The sequence below is a fragment of the Hirundo rustica genome, chromosome 19, assembly GCF_015227805.2.
Source record: "Hirundo rustica isolate bHirRus1 chromosome 19, bHirRus1.pri.v3, whole genome shotgun sequence".
Lineage (NCBI taxonomy): Eukaryota > Metazoa > Chordata > Aves > Passeriformes > Hirundinidae > Hirundo > Hirundo rustica.
Window position 1 is genome coordinate 3,579,233 of NC_053468.1, and position 16,890 is coordinate 3,596,122.

The 16,890-nt window shown below is 45.0% G+C and overlaps 1 protein-coding gene across 10 annotated transcripts in view; it reads right to left on the reverse strand.

Annotated features, from left to right (window-relative positions):
* The window catches only part of SPECC1 (sperm antigen with calponin homology and coiled-coil domains 1), a 92,912-nt gene that overhangs the window by 18,006 nt on the left and 58,016 nt on the right, over positions 1-16,890 (reverse strand). For 7 of the 10 annotated variants that reach the window (XM_040082879.1, XM_040082884.1, XM_040082880.2 and 4 more), the window contains 5 exons: positions 11,734-11,879; positions 11,446-11,546; positions 10,575-10,656; positions 2,098-2,248; positions 1,101-1,203 (listed from right to left, as the gene is read on the reverse strand). In XM_040082879.1, the coding sequence (XP_039938813.1) occupies positions 1,101-1,203; positions 2,098-2,248; positions 10,575-10,656; positions 11,446-11,546; positions 11,734-11,879 (583 nt within the window). Of the gene's footprint in view, positions 1-1,100; positions 1,204-2,097; positions 2,249-10,574; positions 10,657-11,445; positions 11,547-11,733; positions 11,880-14,623; positions 15,910-16,890 lie in introns of those variants that run through there. The other 3 variants (XM_040082886.2, XM_040082888.1, XM_040082887.1) reach the window with 3 other exon arrangements.

Sequence of the window (16,890 nt, forward strand, 5' to 3'; positions counted from 1 at the left end):
CCCAGGAGAATTTTAGTAGAGGAGATATAAAATAAATCAACACAGCACAAAACACACATTTTCAGGGGACAGCACTGAAGCCTTTGAGGCATTATCACAGAACTGGAGGCTAAACACTGACCCTGGCCTTATTCTTTCTAAGCTGTGTCTAAAGGCAGGAGCTGTCTCCCACACCTTCCTTCTGGGAAATTGCTGCAAGCCAGATGAACACCCCAGTGCTAAGAAACAACTGAAAGGAAAGCTACTGTCCTTTCTTCCAAACTCCTGCAGCTAATGCCTCATAAAGAGCTGCTTGGGAAGAAAAAATAAATTATTATGGACTTGAAAAGATGGAGTCTGCTTTTATTAGAGACTTGCCCCAGGGTGCACATCATGTGGTGATAACTGCTTTTGTCTTCTGCTCCAAGTAACAGACAATATTATTCCTAAGAAGGAAAACTCCCAACATCATAACCAAACCAAGACTTTCCTGCACATCCAGCATCTACCACAGGATGGAATATTGTCTGTAACTGCCTTCCTTGCAGGACCAAAGGCTTAACTCAACTGCACACCCACATGAGCCAGGGAAACACAGGAATGGCCATGCAAGGCCTGGACAAACCGTTACCCCTGATTAAGAGTGAAAATCACTCTGCAAAGAAATGAGACAGTCTCAGGCAGTCTTTGTAAAATCAAGCTGCAAACTTCATCTGGTCAAGGCCATACAATGAAATATTTCTTTGGCTTTGGCAGGACTAGAGAAAAAACTCACACAATAATGTACTGCCCACAGAAACCTACAGAAAAAAAATATTAGAATGTACTTCCAAAAACTGATGCTAAATTGAGGCTGCTGCACACTCTGCTTCTCACCATCAGCAACCTTTAGTGCAGTATTTGGGGTTTGTGTACAAATTCCTTATGACAACACAACATTGGGGACTGCAGTGTTAAAGAAATCTGAAGGAAGAGGATGGAAACAGCCCACATAAGTAAACATAGAAAAATCAACGTACAGTAATATTTGTATTTCTTTGAAGTGACTGCTTACTGCATACTGCAGGAAAGTGATGAAAGTAAAAAGGTAAAAAGTAAAAGTAAGAAACCTACTCTCTTACCTGGTAACCTTCAGTCTTCTTTTGGCACCATTTCAACAAAGCATTCCTCTTGGAACCCCCGTACTCCCGAGCCAGGGCTGCCAGGGGATCTTTTCTCTCCACACTGAACCAGAGAAGAAGGGAGAAGACAAAAAATATACTTGAAATCTCTGTGATTTCTACCAGTATGTAAAAATAATATCTGCATGACAAAGCAGAATGGCAGGACAGGATATGAACACAAACCAAACTGAATTAAGTTTTGGAGCTTGTATTTAGTATTTTCCTTCACATGAGGTAAATTCAGGTGGTCACTGCACACGAAGAAGTGAAAAAACAGAACCTGCGAATATCCAGTGGTGTTAACCAAATATTTCTGCTATTATTTTCATCAGCTTTACTTACCTTCAAGCAATCTCTTTATTTTATACATTGAAAATTAGGACTTAGGTGTAAAATTGAAAGAAACTGCCTAAAGAATCTGTAACAGTAAATTCACAGCCAGCTGAGCTGCTGCAAAACAAGTTCTTGAACAAAATGAAAAATGTGAAAGTTGAGGACATTTAAAGGCCAACAAACAAAACCCCACATTGTCTCCACTCTACAGCTTCTACTGGTAGAAGTAATGGTGGAGATAAGAGGAAAATATATGCTTTTTCTCAAGAGAGAAGAAAATTACGTGTCTAATTTCCTTCAGCCCCCAGAACCTCTGGTTTTTAGCTCACAACACGCAAAATGACAGTAGGATAATGAGGGCTGACCACATGTACACATGATGGAATTCCTGTGTACAACTCAGTGGCTCCTGAAAGCTTGCTATCCTCATTTTCCATTTTACAGATAACTGTGATCATTACAATCTGAATTTTCATATCTGGATCGAACAGAGCCTGATAATTCCCAAAGACCAGACAGCAGAGTCTGCTCTGGAGACAGCGTCCTCCAGATTCAAATATTTATCCTGGTCCACGCAATGCCCTTGGTCTGCCCCGTTTTTCCCAGGAAACTTTGCTGATACCTGAGTTTGCTTTGGGGTTTCAAGCAGCTGGGGGTAGAGGAAAGCATCCTGCTGCTGAAGGCCATTGGGGGTTTGCTCAGGGATTCCAGGGAGGGGCTTTTGCGGAGGTAATGGTCTGGTTTCAGCTCTTCATTTCTCCCCTTCAGAAGGTCTGTGGGAATTAAAAAAAAAAAAAAAAAAAAAAAAAAAGGCTGTCAGTTTGCAGCCTGAGGAATTTGATTAATCACTGTCCTGCCACTCCAGCACACAATATGTAGTCTGTTGTTTTGATTCTAAACAAATGTACTCATTTGTTCATTAAACACACATGGGGCTAGGAAACCTTGAGCAGATTAGAGGTGAACAACAAGGAATGGCTTTGATGATTCCAACAGTACAGGCTGCCTGGTTTCCTGTGATTGATACTCCTGCTGGGGGGTAGGGGCCTCAGGTGAATGAAGGGAAATACCAAAATCTACAGCCCTAAAGGTTCAAAAGCTGAGCACCAGATATCTTCACCAGATGACTGAGCAGCCCTAGCACAATGATTTCTTTTCTGCCATTAGCAGATTTGGAACAAGAAAGCCCCTGGTCTCCTGAATACAGCCCTGGGAAAGGCACTTACTCCTCCTGATGTCTGGCATCCACCCTGCCATAACTTTGAGAAGGCTCAATATATTCACAGCAGATTCATCTTACACATATTATATAATTTATATAATGTACTTATGATATATATTGCTATATAGTCAAAAGAAAATCACTGCTTATCAACACATGAGGTGATGTAACAAGCCAGGACTGCACATGATGTTATCAGAAATTACTGAACGTGGAACACAACTTTTTCACCTCTTCTTCAGTTACATCCCTATGGTAATTATCGATTAATGCCATATCACCGAGGTGTGAATTCCTTCTTAGCTTCAGGTCCCTTCAACTTATTTCTGGATGCTACAAAATCCGGATGAAGCCAGTAAACCCCTGACTGTCAAAGATCACAGCCAGAGACCAGCTCTGGGTGAAGTAATCCATGCTCCTCTCCAACTATGCAACATTTGGGTCGTATTAGGGACATCACAGAACCCTGCTGCGACACTGGTCAGACGGAATCAGCCAGAAGATTTTTATTATGGAGGCTACTTCAGTCTGAATTTCCTTGGGGATAATTCAGTGTTGGATCAACTGCCTTCTAGGATTATTTAGATTGGAACCAGAGCTGTTACAATTTTAGAGTGAGTAAGCCTTTGCTATGGATTATTGGAACTAAATTAAATCCAGGTACAAAGAGAAACTGTAAATACAGGAACTTGTTAGATAAGCAACCATAAATTTTTACCATGCAATGGCTGATAAAATATCTGTTGATTTTAACAGATTTTCACAGAACTCTCTATGGGTAATAACAGAAATTATCCACGGTGTAGAGTGAGGTATTTATTGTTAAGGACTGGCATCATATTACACAGCTGATAGATTATTTCACTCTGCAGTAAACTGGTAGAGATTAAAAAGGTCTTATGTTGTGTTTGGAATCTATACACTCATGCAAGACTTCCTGGAAACCAAGTGATACAAATAAATAAACAAAACCCGTGCATTTCCCTAGACAGAAGTAGACACTTCTGCTTGCTTAGCCAGGTTCTAATTTCTCTCTTGTATTTGCAAACTCTTGCAGAAAATCCAGTCTAGCCATCAAGAAGTTGTAACTGATTGTTTTAGGGCTTTTTTGTCCCTCCTTGCAGTTTCACTACAGGAATGTAGTATTTCATCGGTCCTTAAAAATTCAAGAATCTGTTGTTACTAACTTTGATTCCAATGCAACAACTACATTCAGGACCAGATAATCAAAATAAAGGGCCCTAGAGAAAATGGGAAATAAACACTGGTAGAAAAGAATATTAAATGACAAGAGAACAAAAGCAAAGTGTGAAATGAAAACAAGCTCATCTCTAGAGAACTCTCAAAATAAACTACTTCCAGCCCAAATATGACTGCTCCTAAAACAGTGTCCTGGTTTGGGACAAATTTGGGAGAAAACCCCTGTATAGGATCCCTCCCTCCCACCGGTCCGGAAAAAAAACCCAAAACCCTCTTTGGAGAAAAGTGGAAAAAACTATTTTACTAAACAAATGAAGTGCATACAAGTATAAAGAATGAACAGTATGAAACAATAAAACCTCTCCTTCTGAAGTGAGATGGCAAATTGAGAAAGTCCTTGCCGTGGGGGTAGCTCGGCTCTCTCTCTCAGTGCCTCTCCTCAGTCCCAGTCCCTCCGGCGCTGCTGGAAAATGCCGAGGTCCAGGCCCCGGTGGGCCGCAGGTGCAGCCCCCAGTGCTCCCCTGGGTTTTCAGTCCAGAGCAGGTTTAAACAGTTCCAAGAAAAAGGGAAAAAAACAGTCCAGGGAACTTCTCTGCCCTAGCTAGCTGAAACTAACTAAAAGCAAAAAAAAGATCTCTGTCCTGCCGTCTCTCCAAGCCTCCGCCGAACACGCTGTCCGCAGAAGAATGTGGAGGAGTCGGGCAGTTTTCTCAAAACAAACTCTGCGCTTCTCCTTGCTCTTAGAACCAGTCTTAAAGGCACAGGACTCAATGTACAGCACAAACAGAACAGACGATTGGGAATACAGGCATCATAAAGTTACCCTAGGACATTCCACCCCTTGTATCCCCATATCGTCAATTTACTAAAACTAATATATATTCCAGCTCTACACACACATACATCTATATAAAAACAATATGCAATATACAGCTACATACAGTGGCAGTACCATTCAGCACACAGTGATAACTACACACGGTTCTCACCCAACAATCAAATCTCCCTGGGGTACACATCGTGTGGTTCCATCTTTCTGCATTACCCACCATGTGCAGCCTGGCCCCTGAGCAAAGACAATCCCACGGATGGGGTCCTCTGTACTTGAAGCAGAATTGATCCAAACTGTCTTCCCTAATAAACCTCTTACATGTACTACTGGGACTTTCTCTCCATCTACTGTATGTAGGGACTCAGATTGGGCAGGGCCTGCTTGATGGCAGCACACGTCTCACAGTCATGGATAACCTGAGAAATACTGTCCATGGTTAGATCCACCCCTCGGTCTCGGGCCCACTTATAGGTGGCATCTCTGCCCTGATGGCCTGAGGCATCATGGGCCCATCGAGCTAGAAACAACTCTCCTTTGTGTTGCCAGTCTAAGTCTATCTTTGACACCTCTATCTTTGCAGCTTGATCTACCTGCTCGTTGTTTCGGTGCTCCTCATTAGCCCGGCTCTTGGGGACATGGGCATCTACATGACGGACTTTGACAGGTAGCTTCTCTACCCGAGTGGCAATGTCCTTCCACTCATCTGCAGCCCAGATTGGTTTTCCCCTACGCTGCCAGTTGCCCTTTTTCCACTTCTCCAGCCAGCCCCACAGAGCATTGGCCACCATCCACGAATCAGTGTAGAGGTAGAGCTTTGGCCACTTCTCTCTTTCAGCAATGTCCAGGGCCAGTTGAACAGCTTTGAGCTCAGCGAGTTGGCTTGACCCACCTTCTCCTTCAGTGGCTTGTGCAACCTGTCGTGTGGGGCTCCATACAGCTGCTTTCCACTTCCGGTTCATCCCTACGACGCGGCAGGAACCGTCAGTGAAAAGCGCATAGCGTGTTTCTTCTGCTGGCAGTTGGTTGTATGGTGGAGCTTCTTCAGCACGTGTCACTTGTTCCTGCTCTTCTTCATCCATGAGATCAAAGTTTTCACCTTCCGGCCAGTTTGTAATTATTTCCAAAATCCCAGGGCGATTTGGGTTTCCAATGCGGGCGCGCTGAGTGATGAGGGCAATCCATTTGCTCCATGTGGCATTGGTGGCATGGTGGGTAGAGGGAACTTCTGCTTTGAACATCCATCCCAGCACTGGTAGTCGGGGTGCCAGCAGGAGTTGTGTTTCAGTGCCTACTACTTCTGAGGCGGCTTGAACTCCTTCATAGGCGGCCAAGATTTCCTTTTCTGTTGGAGTGTAGTTGGCTTCGGACCCTCTGTAGCTTCGGCTCCAGAATCCCAGTGGTTGGCCCCGAGTCTCCCCAGGCACCTTCTGCCAAAGGCTCCAGGACAGGCCATTGTTCCCGGCTGCTGAGTAGAGCACATTCTTCACATCTGGTCCTGTCCTCACTGGGCCAAGGGCTACTGCATGAGCGATCTCCTGCTTGATCTGGGCAAAGGCTTGTTGCTGTTCAGGGCCCCAGTGGAAATCGTTCTTCTTGCGGGTGACCAGGTAGAGAGGGCTCACAATCTGGCTGTACTCAGGAATGTGCATCCTCCAGAAACCTATGGCGCCTAGGAAAGCTTGTGTCTCCTTCTTACTGGTCGGTGGACACATTGCTGTGATCTTGTTGATGACTTCAGTGGGAATCTGACGCCTTCCATCATGCCACTTTACTCCCAGAAACTGGATCTCTCGAGCGGGTCCCTTAACTTTGCTCTTCTTGATAGCAAAACCAGCCTTCAGGAGAATCTGGATGATCTTCTCTCCCTTCTCAAACACTTCCATTGCTGTGTTTCCCCACACAATGATGTCATCGATGTACTGTAAATGTTCCGGAGCCTCACCCTTTTCCAGTGCAGCCTGGATCAGTCCATGGCAGATGGTGGGGCTGTGTTTCCACCCCTGGGGCAGTCGGTTCCAGGTGTACTGCACGCCCCTCCAGGTAAAAGCAAACTGAGGCCTGCATTCTGCAGCCAGAGGAATGGAGAAAAAGGCATTAGCAATGTCAATTGTGGCGTACCACTTTGCTGCCTTGGACTCCAGCTCGTACTGGAGTTCCAGCATGTCCGGCACAGCAGCGCTCAATGGTGGAGTCACTTCGTTCAAGGCACGGTAGTCCACAGTCAATCTCCATCCTCCATCAGACTTGCGCACAGGCCAGATGGGGCTATTGAAGGGTGAGTGGGTTTTGCTGACCACCCCTTGGCTCTCCAGCTCACGGATCATCTTGTGGATGGGGATCACAGCATCTCGAGTTGTTCTGTACTGTCGGCGATGCACTATTGAAGTGGCAATTGGCACTTGTTGCTCTTCCACCCTCAGAAGACCTACAGCAGATGGGTTCTCTGATAGTCCAGGCAAGGTATTCAACTGCTTAACACCCTCTGTCTCTACAGCTGCTATCCCGAATGCCCACCTAAATCCCTTTGGGTCTTTGAAATACCCATTTCGGAGGAAATCTATGCCCAAAATGCATGGAGCTTCTGGGCCAGTCACAATAGGGTGTCTCTTCCACTCATTTCCAGTCAGGCTCACATCAGCTTCCACCAAAGTAAAATCTTGTGAACCCCCTGTCACCCCAGCAATGGAAACAGATTCTTCCCCCACATGTCTTGATGGGAGTAATGTGCACTGTGCACCAGTGTCAACTAAGGCCTCATATTTTTGTGGTTCTGACGTGCCAGGCCAACGAATCCACACAGTCCAAAAAACACGGTTTTCCCTAGCCTCTACCTGGCTAGAGGCAGGGCCCCTCTAAGCCTGATTATCCTTATTTCCCTGGGTAACCGGAGCTGCTTCCTTCTTGCTAGAATTTCCTCTCACAGTCTTGCCATCCAACAATTCATGCAGCCGTTGCGTCATAGCATCAGTAGATTCTCCATCCCATCTTTTCATGTTTTCTCCACAATCACGCAGGAAGGACCACAGCTTAGCCCGTGGGATGCCTTTTCCCTCTCTATCTAGGGAACGTTTGCGTGTGGTGCCAGAGCCCCTAACTTGTACTGCAGAGATCTGGAGAATGTCCTGCTTGAGTTCTTTGTGATTCTCCTCTATCTTGTCTTCTAATTTCCTCATACGCGTTTCCAGAGCTGCAATTCTTGCATGTGTTGGACCATGCACGGCATCTGCATATGTTCGGAGCTTCTTTGCCATATCAAGCACGGTCTCCTCTGTCTCATCCCGCTTCATTATTGCTAAAGCAGAGGAGTATTCTTGTGGCCCAAGTCGTACAAGTTTTCGCCACATCACAGGTGTACATGGTACCAAGTCGGGGTTCCTAGTGTTTATGTCATCTGAAAAGACAATCTCCGCCACTGCCATTTCCCTCAAGCGCTGGATCCCTTGTTCAATGGTTTTCCACTGGGTTTGCTGCATATAGAGATCGTCGGCACACAGATATCTTTGTGCCACACTTCCCAGGACCCGTTCCCAGAGACTGCAAGGACTAGCCTCCCTCATCATTTCTTGGTCAATAACTGGATCATGTGATAGGGACCCAAGATGTCTCGCTTCAGTGCCATCCAGTATTGTAGCCTCGCCTGCAGCATCCCAGAGGCGGACTAACCAACTAATTATAGATTCATCAGGTCGTCGAGTATAATCCTTTCTTAGGCCACGAAGGTCCTTCAGGGAAAAGGACTCAATAGTATCTCCTGCTCTTGCAGCAGTTGGTCGGGCTCCTGATCTTGTAGCAGTTGGTCGGGCTCCTGATGTTGTAGCAGTTGGTTGGGCTCCTGATCTTGTAGCAGCTGGTTGAGCTTCCGATTTTCTATCAGTTGGTTCGGTTTCTGACTGTGTATCATCAGTTGCTTCAGCTTCTGATTGTGTGTCAGGTGGTTTGACTCCTGACTTGGTGTCAGGAGGCATTGAGGATCCTTCACCTGAATCATCGTCTACGGGTCGATCGGTTTTGTCCGTGTGCTTCTTTCCCTTCTTTACTGCAGCAACTGCTGGTGTCTTAGCCTCACTGTCTGGTTTAGCTGCAGCCTGAATGACTGATTTATCTCCCTGCTCCCTTGCTTCTGTCTGCTGCCCTACAGGGTTTAGCAGTGTGTGACTTATTCTAGAAAAGCTATAAACTATATAGAGGAAAGTCACCAGGTGAAATACCAGGGAGGTGGGGTCTTTAACATTCAGGAGACGCTGAACCTTCTCCAAAAGTGATGTAACTGACTCAAAAGAGAAGAAGGAAAGAAGAGGCTGAAGAGCCTCATCCCCTACTCCTCCTCTAACAAACTGGGTGCAATTGTTGATAAATCCCCAAAACATGCTGCTGGAACTAGGACGCAGGGTAGGACGAAAAAACCATAAACTGAACATACCCAGAACAAACTCCAGTATCTTTATAAGCTTCTTGTAAACCATAATCACCGAACCCAGCAAAATAGCTATTCTAATTTGTGCATCCCTAATGTAAAAGCTGTATGTTAGGGACAATATTGGAGCTATTTCTGGGTAAGAAAACAAACCTAGGGACCAGAAAGGTATTAAGACCTCAAAAAAGCCTAGGGAACAGAAATGCAGAAAAGACTCCATTCTAAGAGACATTAGGAATTCAAGAAGCAACATGGCTACTGATTGTTTAATCCCCACCCAAAGGACAACCAAAAAATGCAGTTAATAATAATCAATACAAGTTTTTTCCACTCTCTCGTGCCCCACGTTGGGCGCCAGTTGAAAGTATGTCCTGGTTTGGGACAAATTTGGGAGAAAACCCCTGTATAGGATCCCTCCCTCCCACCGGTCCGGAAAAAAAACCCAAAACCCTCTTTGGAGAAAAGTGGAAAAAACTATTTTACTAAACAAATGAAGTGCATACAAGTATAAAGAATGAACAGTATGAAACAATAAAACCTCTCCTTCTGAAGTGAGATGGCAAATTGAGAAAGTCCTTGCCGTGGGGGTAGCTCGGCTCTCTCTCTCAGTGCCTCTCCTCAGTCCCAGTCCCTCCGGCGCTGCTGGAAAATGCCGAGGTCCAGGCCCCGGTGGGCCGCAGGTGCAGCCCCCAGTGCTCCCCTGGGTTTTCAGTCCAGAGCAGGTTTAAACAGTTCCAAGAAAAAGGGAAAAAAACAGTCCAGGGAACTTCTCTGCCCTAGCTAGCTGAAACTAACTAAAAGCAAAAAAAAGATCTCTGTCCTGCCGTCTCTCCAAGCCTCCGCCGAACACGCTGTCCGCAGAAGAATGTGGAGGAGTCGGGCAGTTTTCTCAAAACAAACTCTGCGCTTCTCCTTGCTCTTAGAACCAGTCTTAAAGGCACAGGACTCAATGTACAGCACAAACAGAACAGACGATTGGGAATACAGGCATCATAAAGTTACCCTAGGACAAACAGTCACATCAGCATCTGAAATGTTTGATGTATTTCAAATGAAGCTCAATTTAAAGACAAATAAGCCCTCAGAAGACAGTGCTTTGGGCTAGTTCCAGAGACATACATGTTGAACAAAATCCAACCCTCTCCAGTTCCACATCGTGGATTAGAGAGGTGCCGTGGATACTTTGCAATAAAGAAGCGGAGTTGGTGTTGGCAAACCACAATAAATCAGCTATTTATTTTAGTTATGATCAAGATGGGAACAGAAGCACAACAAAATTAATAAGCTCTGTAAAACAAAGACGCTGGAGGTACTTTTCATGTTTCCCTTGACCATGTAAGAAGAGGAAAAATGGCTCAGGCAGAGGCCAACAGTTAATAACAAGTTTAGTTAACACAAAGAGGCAGTATCTGTACATTTATCACAACTTACCTGCCAGAGGGAGGTCTGACAGGTCTGCATGTCTGGCAATGCCCCTGCTGGCTGGCTTGGCATTGTTATACACAGAATGTCTCTGTGAAACAAAGGTGCAAAAGGTAACTGAAGAAGTATTGGCCACCATGTTTAAATAGGTGAGCAGAAAGAAGAAGTTTCTGCTATTTCAAGATCACAGAGCACGCAGAGGGATACAGAAACATTTCAGCAGGGTATCAGCTGGACCTAGAGCTGGGTAAATAATTGTGAAAAATAAAAGGACAAAGGGACAATATTTTATCAGGTAGTATACTGCTTCCTGAACTACTTCACATTTCCATTTGTATGATATTTCTCTTGCCAAACACAATTTAATGTCACAAACCGAAAGTAAGGATGCCTGTTCCCAACTCTGACTCTGCTCCCAACAACCTAAATCATATGTCAGGAGGATTCTTGTCTCTGCAGCCCCAGCACCAGTTTTCAATTAATACCCCACCACCAGGCATTAATACACAGTTCCCAGACCTCACTGGAAAACTGGGAGCACACATCTTGGAAACTTCAACCCCAGGTCTCCCAACTCACATGCCAGCTCTCTAGTGCAGTGTGATGTTTCTGCTAACTCACTCCCAATAATTGAAACCTCTTTTCTGCTCCATGGTGATAAAAGTTCAGAACTCTGCTCCACAGAGTTCACATCCGTCCACTGAGACCTCTAAGCTGAAGTCAAGGCAAACTCACTTTGATCCTTTTTGTTAGGACCACAGCATTTGATGTTCCACAGCAAACAAACAGAGGAGTTTCCCCTTCCCCCTGTCGGCAGATGCTGCAGCCAGCACTGTGTCCACCTCTTCTGAATCTACTAGGACAGAGGAGCTCCTTGTACCTGCATTGGGGAAACAGCAGCTGCTGGGGCTGTCCTCACTGGAATTCCACTGAGAGGGCTCCTGGGCACCTTGTGAACTGAGATATTTTGTCCACTGCTACCTGCAAGGAAAAATCAAGGAAACATTTGGATTTCAAACCCAACTATCACTCTCTTGTCATAGCAGAGATCCACTGTGTAGCAACGTTCCACATTTATGCACCATGCACTGACAGAAAACACTCCTTCAGAAGCCAGAAGCAGATCCTGCTCACAGCAAGAAATTTTTTTACTACAAAGTTCAAATACCTGAGCATCCCAAGTCAAATGACTTTATCAGTGACTTCACGGTGGCTGCAGATTCTGGAGGCGTGGGAGATGCTCTGCTGAGGCAGACCCCCTGCCAGCGGCTGGCTGTTTCTGACTCCAGAGAATCCACCTCTTCAGCTGCCAGCCTGCAAGGCACAAACCACAGCAAAGTCAGGGCCAGCAAAAAGTGCAAGCACTGATTAAAAGTCTTCATTGATAGCGAGGCAAATCCAACAATGTGAAGGTTTTACTGCAATGCCCAGAACATGGACCTTAGAATATTGGAATATTCAGGTCCTTTTCTTGCAGTGCTTGGCAAACACTAGATCGCTGAGTCTAACAAGCTTTTCTGCACTATAAAACATTTCATCCCCATTCCCAAGCCTCACACAGGAAGGAGGATTTTCATAGGAGAAAAAAAAAAAGGCAGTTTGATGAGACTTTTGAGTAATTATCAATAATTACCTGAAGATGGGCTTTCAATACAGTACAGGTGCCAAGGGGCTGCTGTGGCTCTCAGATTATAGTGAGGAAAGTAACCAAAAGACAAAGACACTTCAGAGTAAAAACTCAACACTTAAAACTTATCAACAGAGACATCTGCGAAATAAATGAACCCTCAATCACAATTCATGAGCACTTACACGGGGAATAAAACTCCTAAGTGCTTCATCCTAGCAGACACAGGAAGACCAAAATCCAATGGCTAGAATGAACACAGACAAACCAAATAGAAATGGTTTCATGTTTTAAGGAAGGATAATGAAGTTACTCCTTCAAAAAGAAATTCTGAAGTCAAGATCAGGTGTGGACTTACAGGAGTTCATACAGGAAAGTCTAGGGCTGTGTTAAACATCAAATAAAAATCACACAGTGAAAGTTGCTTCTAGTCAAGTATTTTCCATGATATTGCCTAGTGACTTACCTGTATTTCTCAGGTAGACTTGGAGTGCAATTACCTAGCTTTAGTTTAGGAAAGCTGCAAGCAAATGAAGTCTAGACATGTAAAAAGAGATTATTTGTACCTCTCCCACCTGCTCAGAACCTGCACGTGAGCTGCTGTGCAGCAGGTTCTGAGCTATCACCACATCTCCCTGTATTCACCATGTTTGATACACACCAAGAGCTACATCAACACAAAAGCAGAAATGATTTTGCAAGGTGCCTGGAGGACTCCATCCAGAAAGTGCTCATGGGGTTGAACAACTTCTGTGAGCTAAAAATAGAAGTCAGAGCCTTTTCCTTCCCCTTTAGCCATCAGAAAACGAAAGAGGCTAAAGTGTGTCAGTTAATAAGAGAGTAAGAGTGACTCAAGTTTCTATTCCTGGCAGAACTTAAGGAGGTGCTGTCTTTAAGCAGACTTTTGCTGTTTCTTTAATTCATTGAAGCTCCTTGTGTGCCAGGGGAGCCTCCAGAGGCAGATGGCTGGAGAAAAAGACATTTCAGCTCCAATCTCATTTAATGCAATAAGGAGGAAAAGCAGACTGGGTAAGATTCACTGAGCTCTCACGGAGCCAGTGTTTTGCTAGCCTTAAGTTCCAGCCTTGACTTCTTGTTCTATGGTTCATAAAGCATAAACAACAAATCAGCAGGTGACAGCATCTGCACCTGAGTTACACAAACCACAAAAGCTAAACAGGTCCTGCTTCTAGCAAAGTATGGATGAAGGATAAATTTCTGCCTCAAGATCTAGTGCAATCTATTACATTTTCAGTCTGGCCTTTGACAGCAAAAGGATGCAAACATGTTAAACAGAGTAACCAGACCAGCCCCTGTGCCACAGAAGAGTCCATTGAGAATTCAGGTAGCATTATTCTGTCATTATGAGGATTCAAGTGCTGGAGTTACAAGCAGTTTCGATTTTTGTTAGAACCAGTTTCGATTTTTGTTAGGATGCTTCCTGTAATCTTCCATCTGTGTATTTGTAATAGGCAGCCTGAAACAACCTCCTTGATTAAACACATCAGAAAACTGAGGCCTCCCATGCTGCAGATCTTGGCATAAAAGGTAAGAACAATAGTCTTGAGAGCCACTAGCTTCAATTAAAACACATGCCAGCCAAGAAGCAGTGGAGAGATGAAACTGGTGAGCACTTAACATTAAAAAGAAAAATTGGTATGACAGGAGGTGCACGTGTGTGTACAGAGATGGGCTTCTTAAGAGAGAAGCAGAACAGCAAGAGCTTAACTTGCAGTAGCTAATTCAGGAGGACAGTACAGAGCACAAATTAGAAAGATTAACAATAAGCCATAACTTCAAACCCAAAATGACTCCTCCTTATGCACAGAATTTCTTCATCTTAGCACATCTTAGGCCACCCAAGAGACTACACAAGTTCTGCTACAAAAATGAGGGATTTGAACAAAATGTCACCAATTGCTGTATGCTTTCCTGGAAACAAGAGTGAATGGCTCACACAGATAAATGCTGCATGTGCAGCTGGCTGAAGTGGAGCAGCTCCAGGAGGAAGTACAGCACTGGAGCCACAAAGGAATTAAAATTGTGCAGTCCCTTTCACAAAACCACTGCAGCGTTTCATTCATTCACTGGTGAGAGAAGAATTTGCAGCACTTTTATCAGCAAGAGTGAGTATCCTTGTTTTCTAGGTTTGAAATACGACAACTGACTGACAACAAGGCGCAGTATTTCTTAGCTTAATGTACAGATTTTTGGCAAACTCAGCCTTCTCATGTTTGTAAAATTTCTAAACTGCTCTGATGACTGCTACAGGAGGCCTAAGACCGCAGCAACACGTTTTCAGAAATAACGACTCCCCCAATGCACAGTTTCTGTCATTGTGACTCCTCCTGAACTCCAAGGCACACAAAGAAGAGACACACAGCTACTGCTGCACAGAACAGAAGAGAGGCCAAGGGCAGGCAGCAGACAATTCCAAACACACATTTATTTGGCACTTGAATGTATATTTCTTAAACATAAAAACCAACATTCAACAGCTGCCAGCACAGCAGAGAAAGGCAACACAAGTGTGCATATAGGCAAACACTCCGGGAGCACGGCACAAAGGTGGGGGCCATGCCAAAGCCAGGACATCCTGTGGAATTCTCCACTAGCTCAGCCTGCTCCCACACCAGGCCCTTGCTAGGTCTTCACATCCAGAAGAAAAGCCCAGAAATCCCACAGCCAAAGTACAGAATTCCAGTCCTGGAACAGATCTCCTGACAGGGATGGAGACAGTGAGAATCTCCTGGTAGAGATGGTGATCTCTGAGTTTTTCCCCAGCATCCATGGAAAGCTCTCTTCAGGCGTCTCTGGCTGCAGAGCTGAACTTCAAGTTCTCCCTGATCATCACACACTTCACCTGAGTTAAAGGCATGAGAACGACTCCTTTCTGAGAGGGTCTTTACTAGGGGCTTGATCTGTCATTTCTATTCCTTCTGTTCTCTCCATGTGCAGTTCTTACAGGAGGACACACGCAGGGGACTTTCTGCGGGAAGGTCAGAGCAGGACACGCTCCGTGGTTGTCCCTCCCCAGCAGCACCGGGCCGGCCGTGCCACCCAGTGGCGAGAGCCCCGTCAATGCAGGAGTGAAAATCAAACCAGCAGAGCAGCTGAGAATGAGTGAACTCGTGTTTCCACTCAGTTTTGCTGCTGGATTTCAGTGACCTATCCCCAAGTCTGTGTGTCTGTACAAACCATCTCTTCTCTTACAGGTATTTAGACACACAGAGATGGATCATAGAATATAATACTACATGGAGAATTTATGCATATGCCATTACATTTTACAAATCGGACATACACACTGTTCAATTTTTGTTTAAGGTTAAAATGGCACATTCCAATGCTTGTTTTGAGGCAGACAGCCCTCCAAAAAAAGCTCTCCGTTATTTCAGATCCCCAAATCTCTGTGATTACTTCTTATGGCTTAGCTGGCTTTAGAGTAATTCAGAACTTCTTCAGCCTCCTAGTGTCTTCTGAAGAGAGAAGCCTTCTGGAACAAAGAGAGGCTCTTGCCCATGGGGAAGAGGTGGACCTGAGCATTCACACTTTGCAATACACTTGAATTTTGCAGGGTAGTAAAAAAAAACAGAGGTGCTTTCTTGTATCAAAACTTCCCTTTTTCAGCTGGGGGTTGAAGGCAAGTCCTGCAGTGCCTCACAGGCCTGGCTGTGCCTCCTTTCAGGGCTGTGTTAGCTGGCAGAGATCAGGCACCTGTGGAGAGACACACAGCAGTCGGGGAGGTTATGGAAAGCCACACCATGCCCACCCTGAGGTACAGCTCTCTATTTTACATCATCCCATCAGCTCTAAATTAAGGGCAGTGAGGGAAACACCCGTGGTGTGGCTAGAATAGTTAAAGGAGTGCCTTAACACTCCACTAATTTGGCTTTGAGACGCGGTGAGCCACAACAGTACAAAATACAATATAAATCTACGTCGCTCAGATAGGAAGAAATCAATTATTTACAGCCAGGGCAATGTAGGGCAGGGATGGTCGTGTGTTCCTGGCTCTCCTCTCTTCTGGTCATTTCACACTATTTATTCAAAAGGGGTCCATGGACCCATGCAGACAGCTGAGCTGCTCTACCTCAGCCACAGTTTCAGGGTCCTTGCACTAAAGGGGATGGAATAACCTCATCCAATGTAAAAAAAAAACCAACCCACCAAGAACTCCCTAACAAACCCAGCCCCCCACCCCAAACAACTCTGAGAAGCAAACACTGCTTTGAGAGCCCTGCTCTGCCATCCTCCTCTGCCTGCTGTGAGAGCAGAGTAAACTCTCAAACCTCTGTGAGACAGAACAGCTGCAAACACAGGCACAAATGAGCAGCACATCAGCACATACAGACTGACAGCGGGGTTTAATACACAGAGTACAAGCTCATTTCCAGGAGAAAAGCATGTGACACTGCCATGCTGTGGCATTGGAGACTTTAGGAGGAAAAACAGAAGCAAATTAGTGGGATGCATCACAATGTTCAGTTTAGGCTTCCGTTTGAAGATCTGGTTAATTTATTATTCGAAGAAGTCGCTTATTTAATTACAGATTTAATTTCTCTAAGCACTACTCCTGGCCCAACTATCTTCCCTCCATGTTCTTAGCTCAAGGCACAAAATGTTTTAGCGCCGAAACAATTTTGACAATTTGAAGCCAAAGAGTCAAAGCAAGACCTTGCAACTTTTACTTAGGAT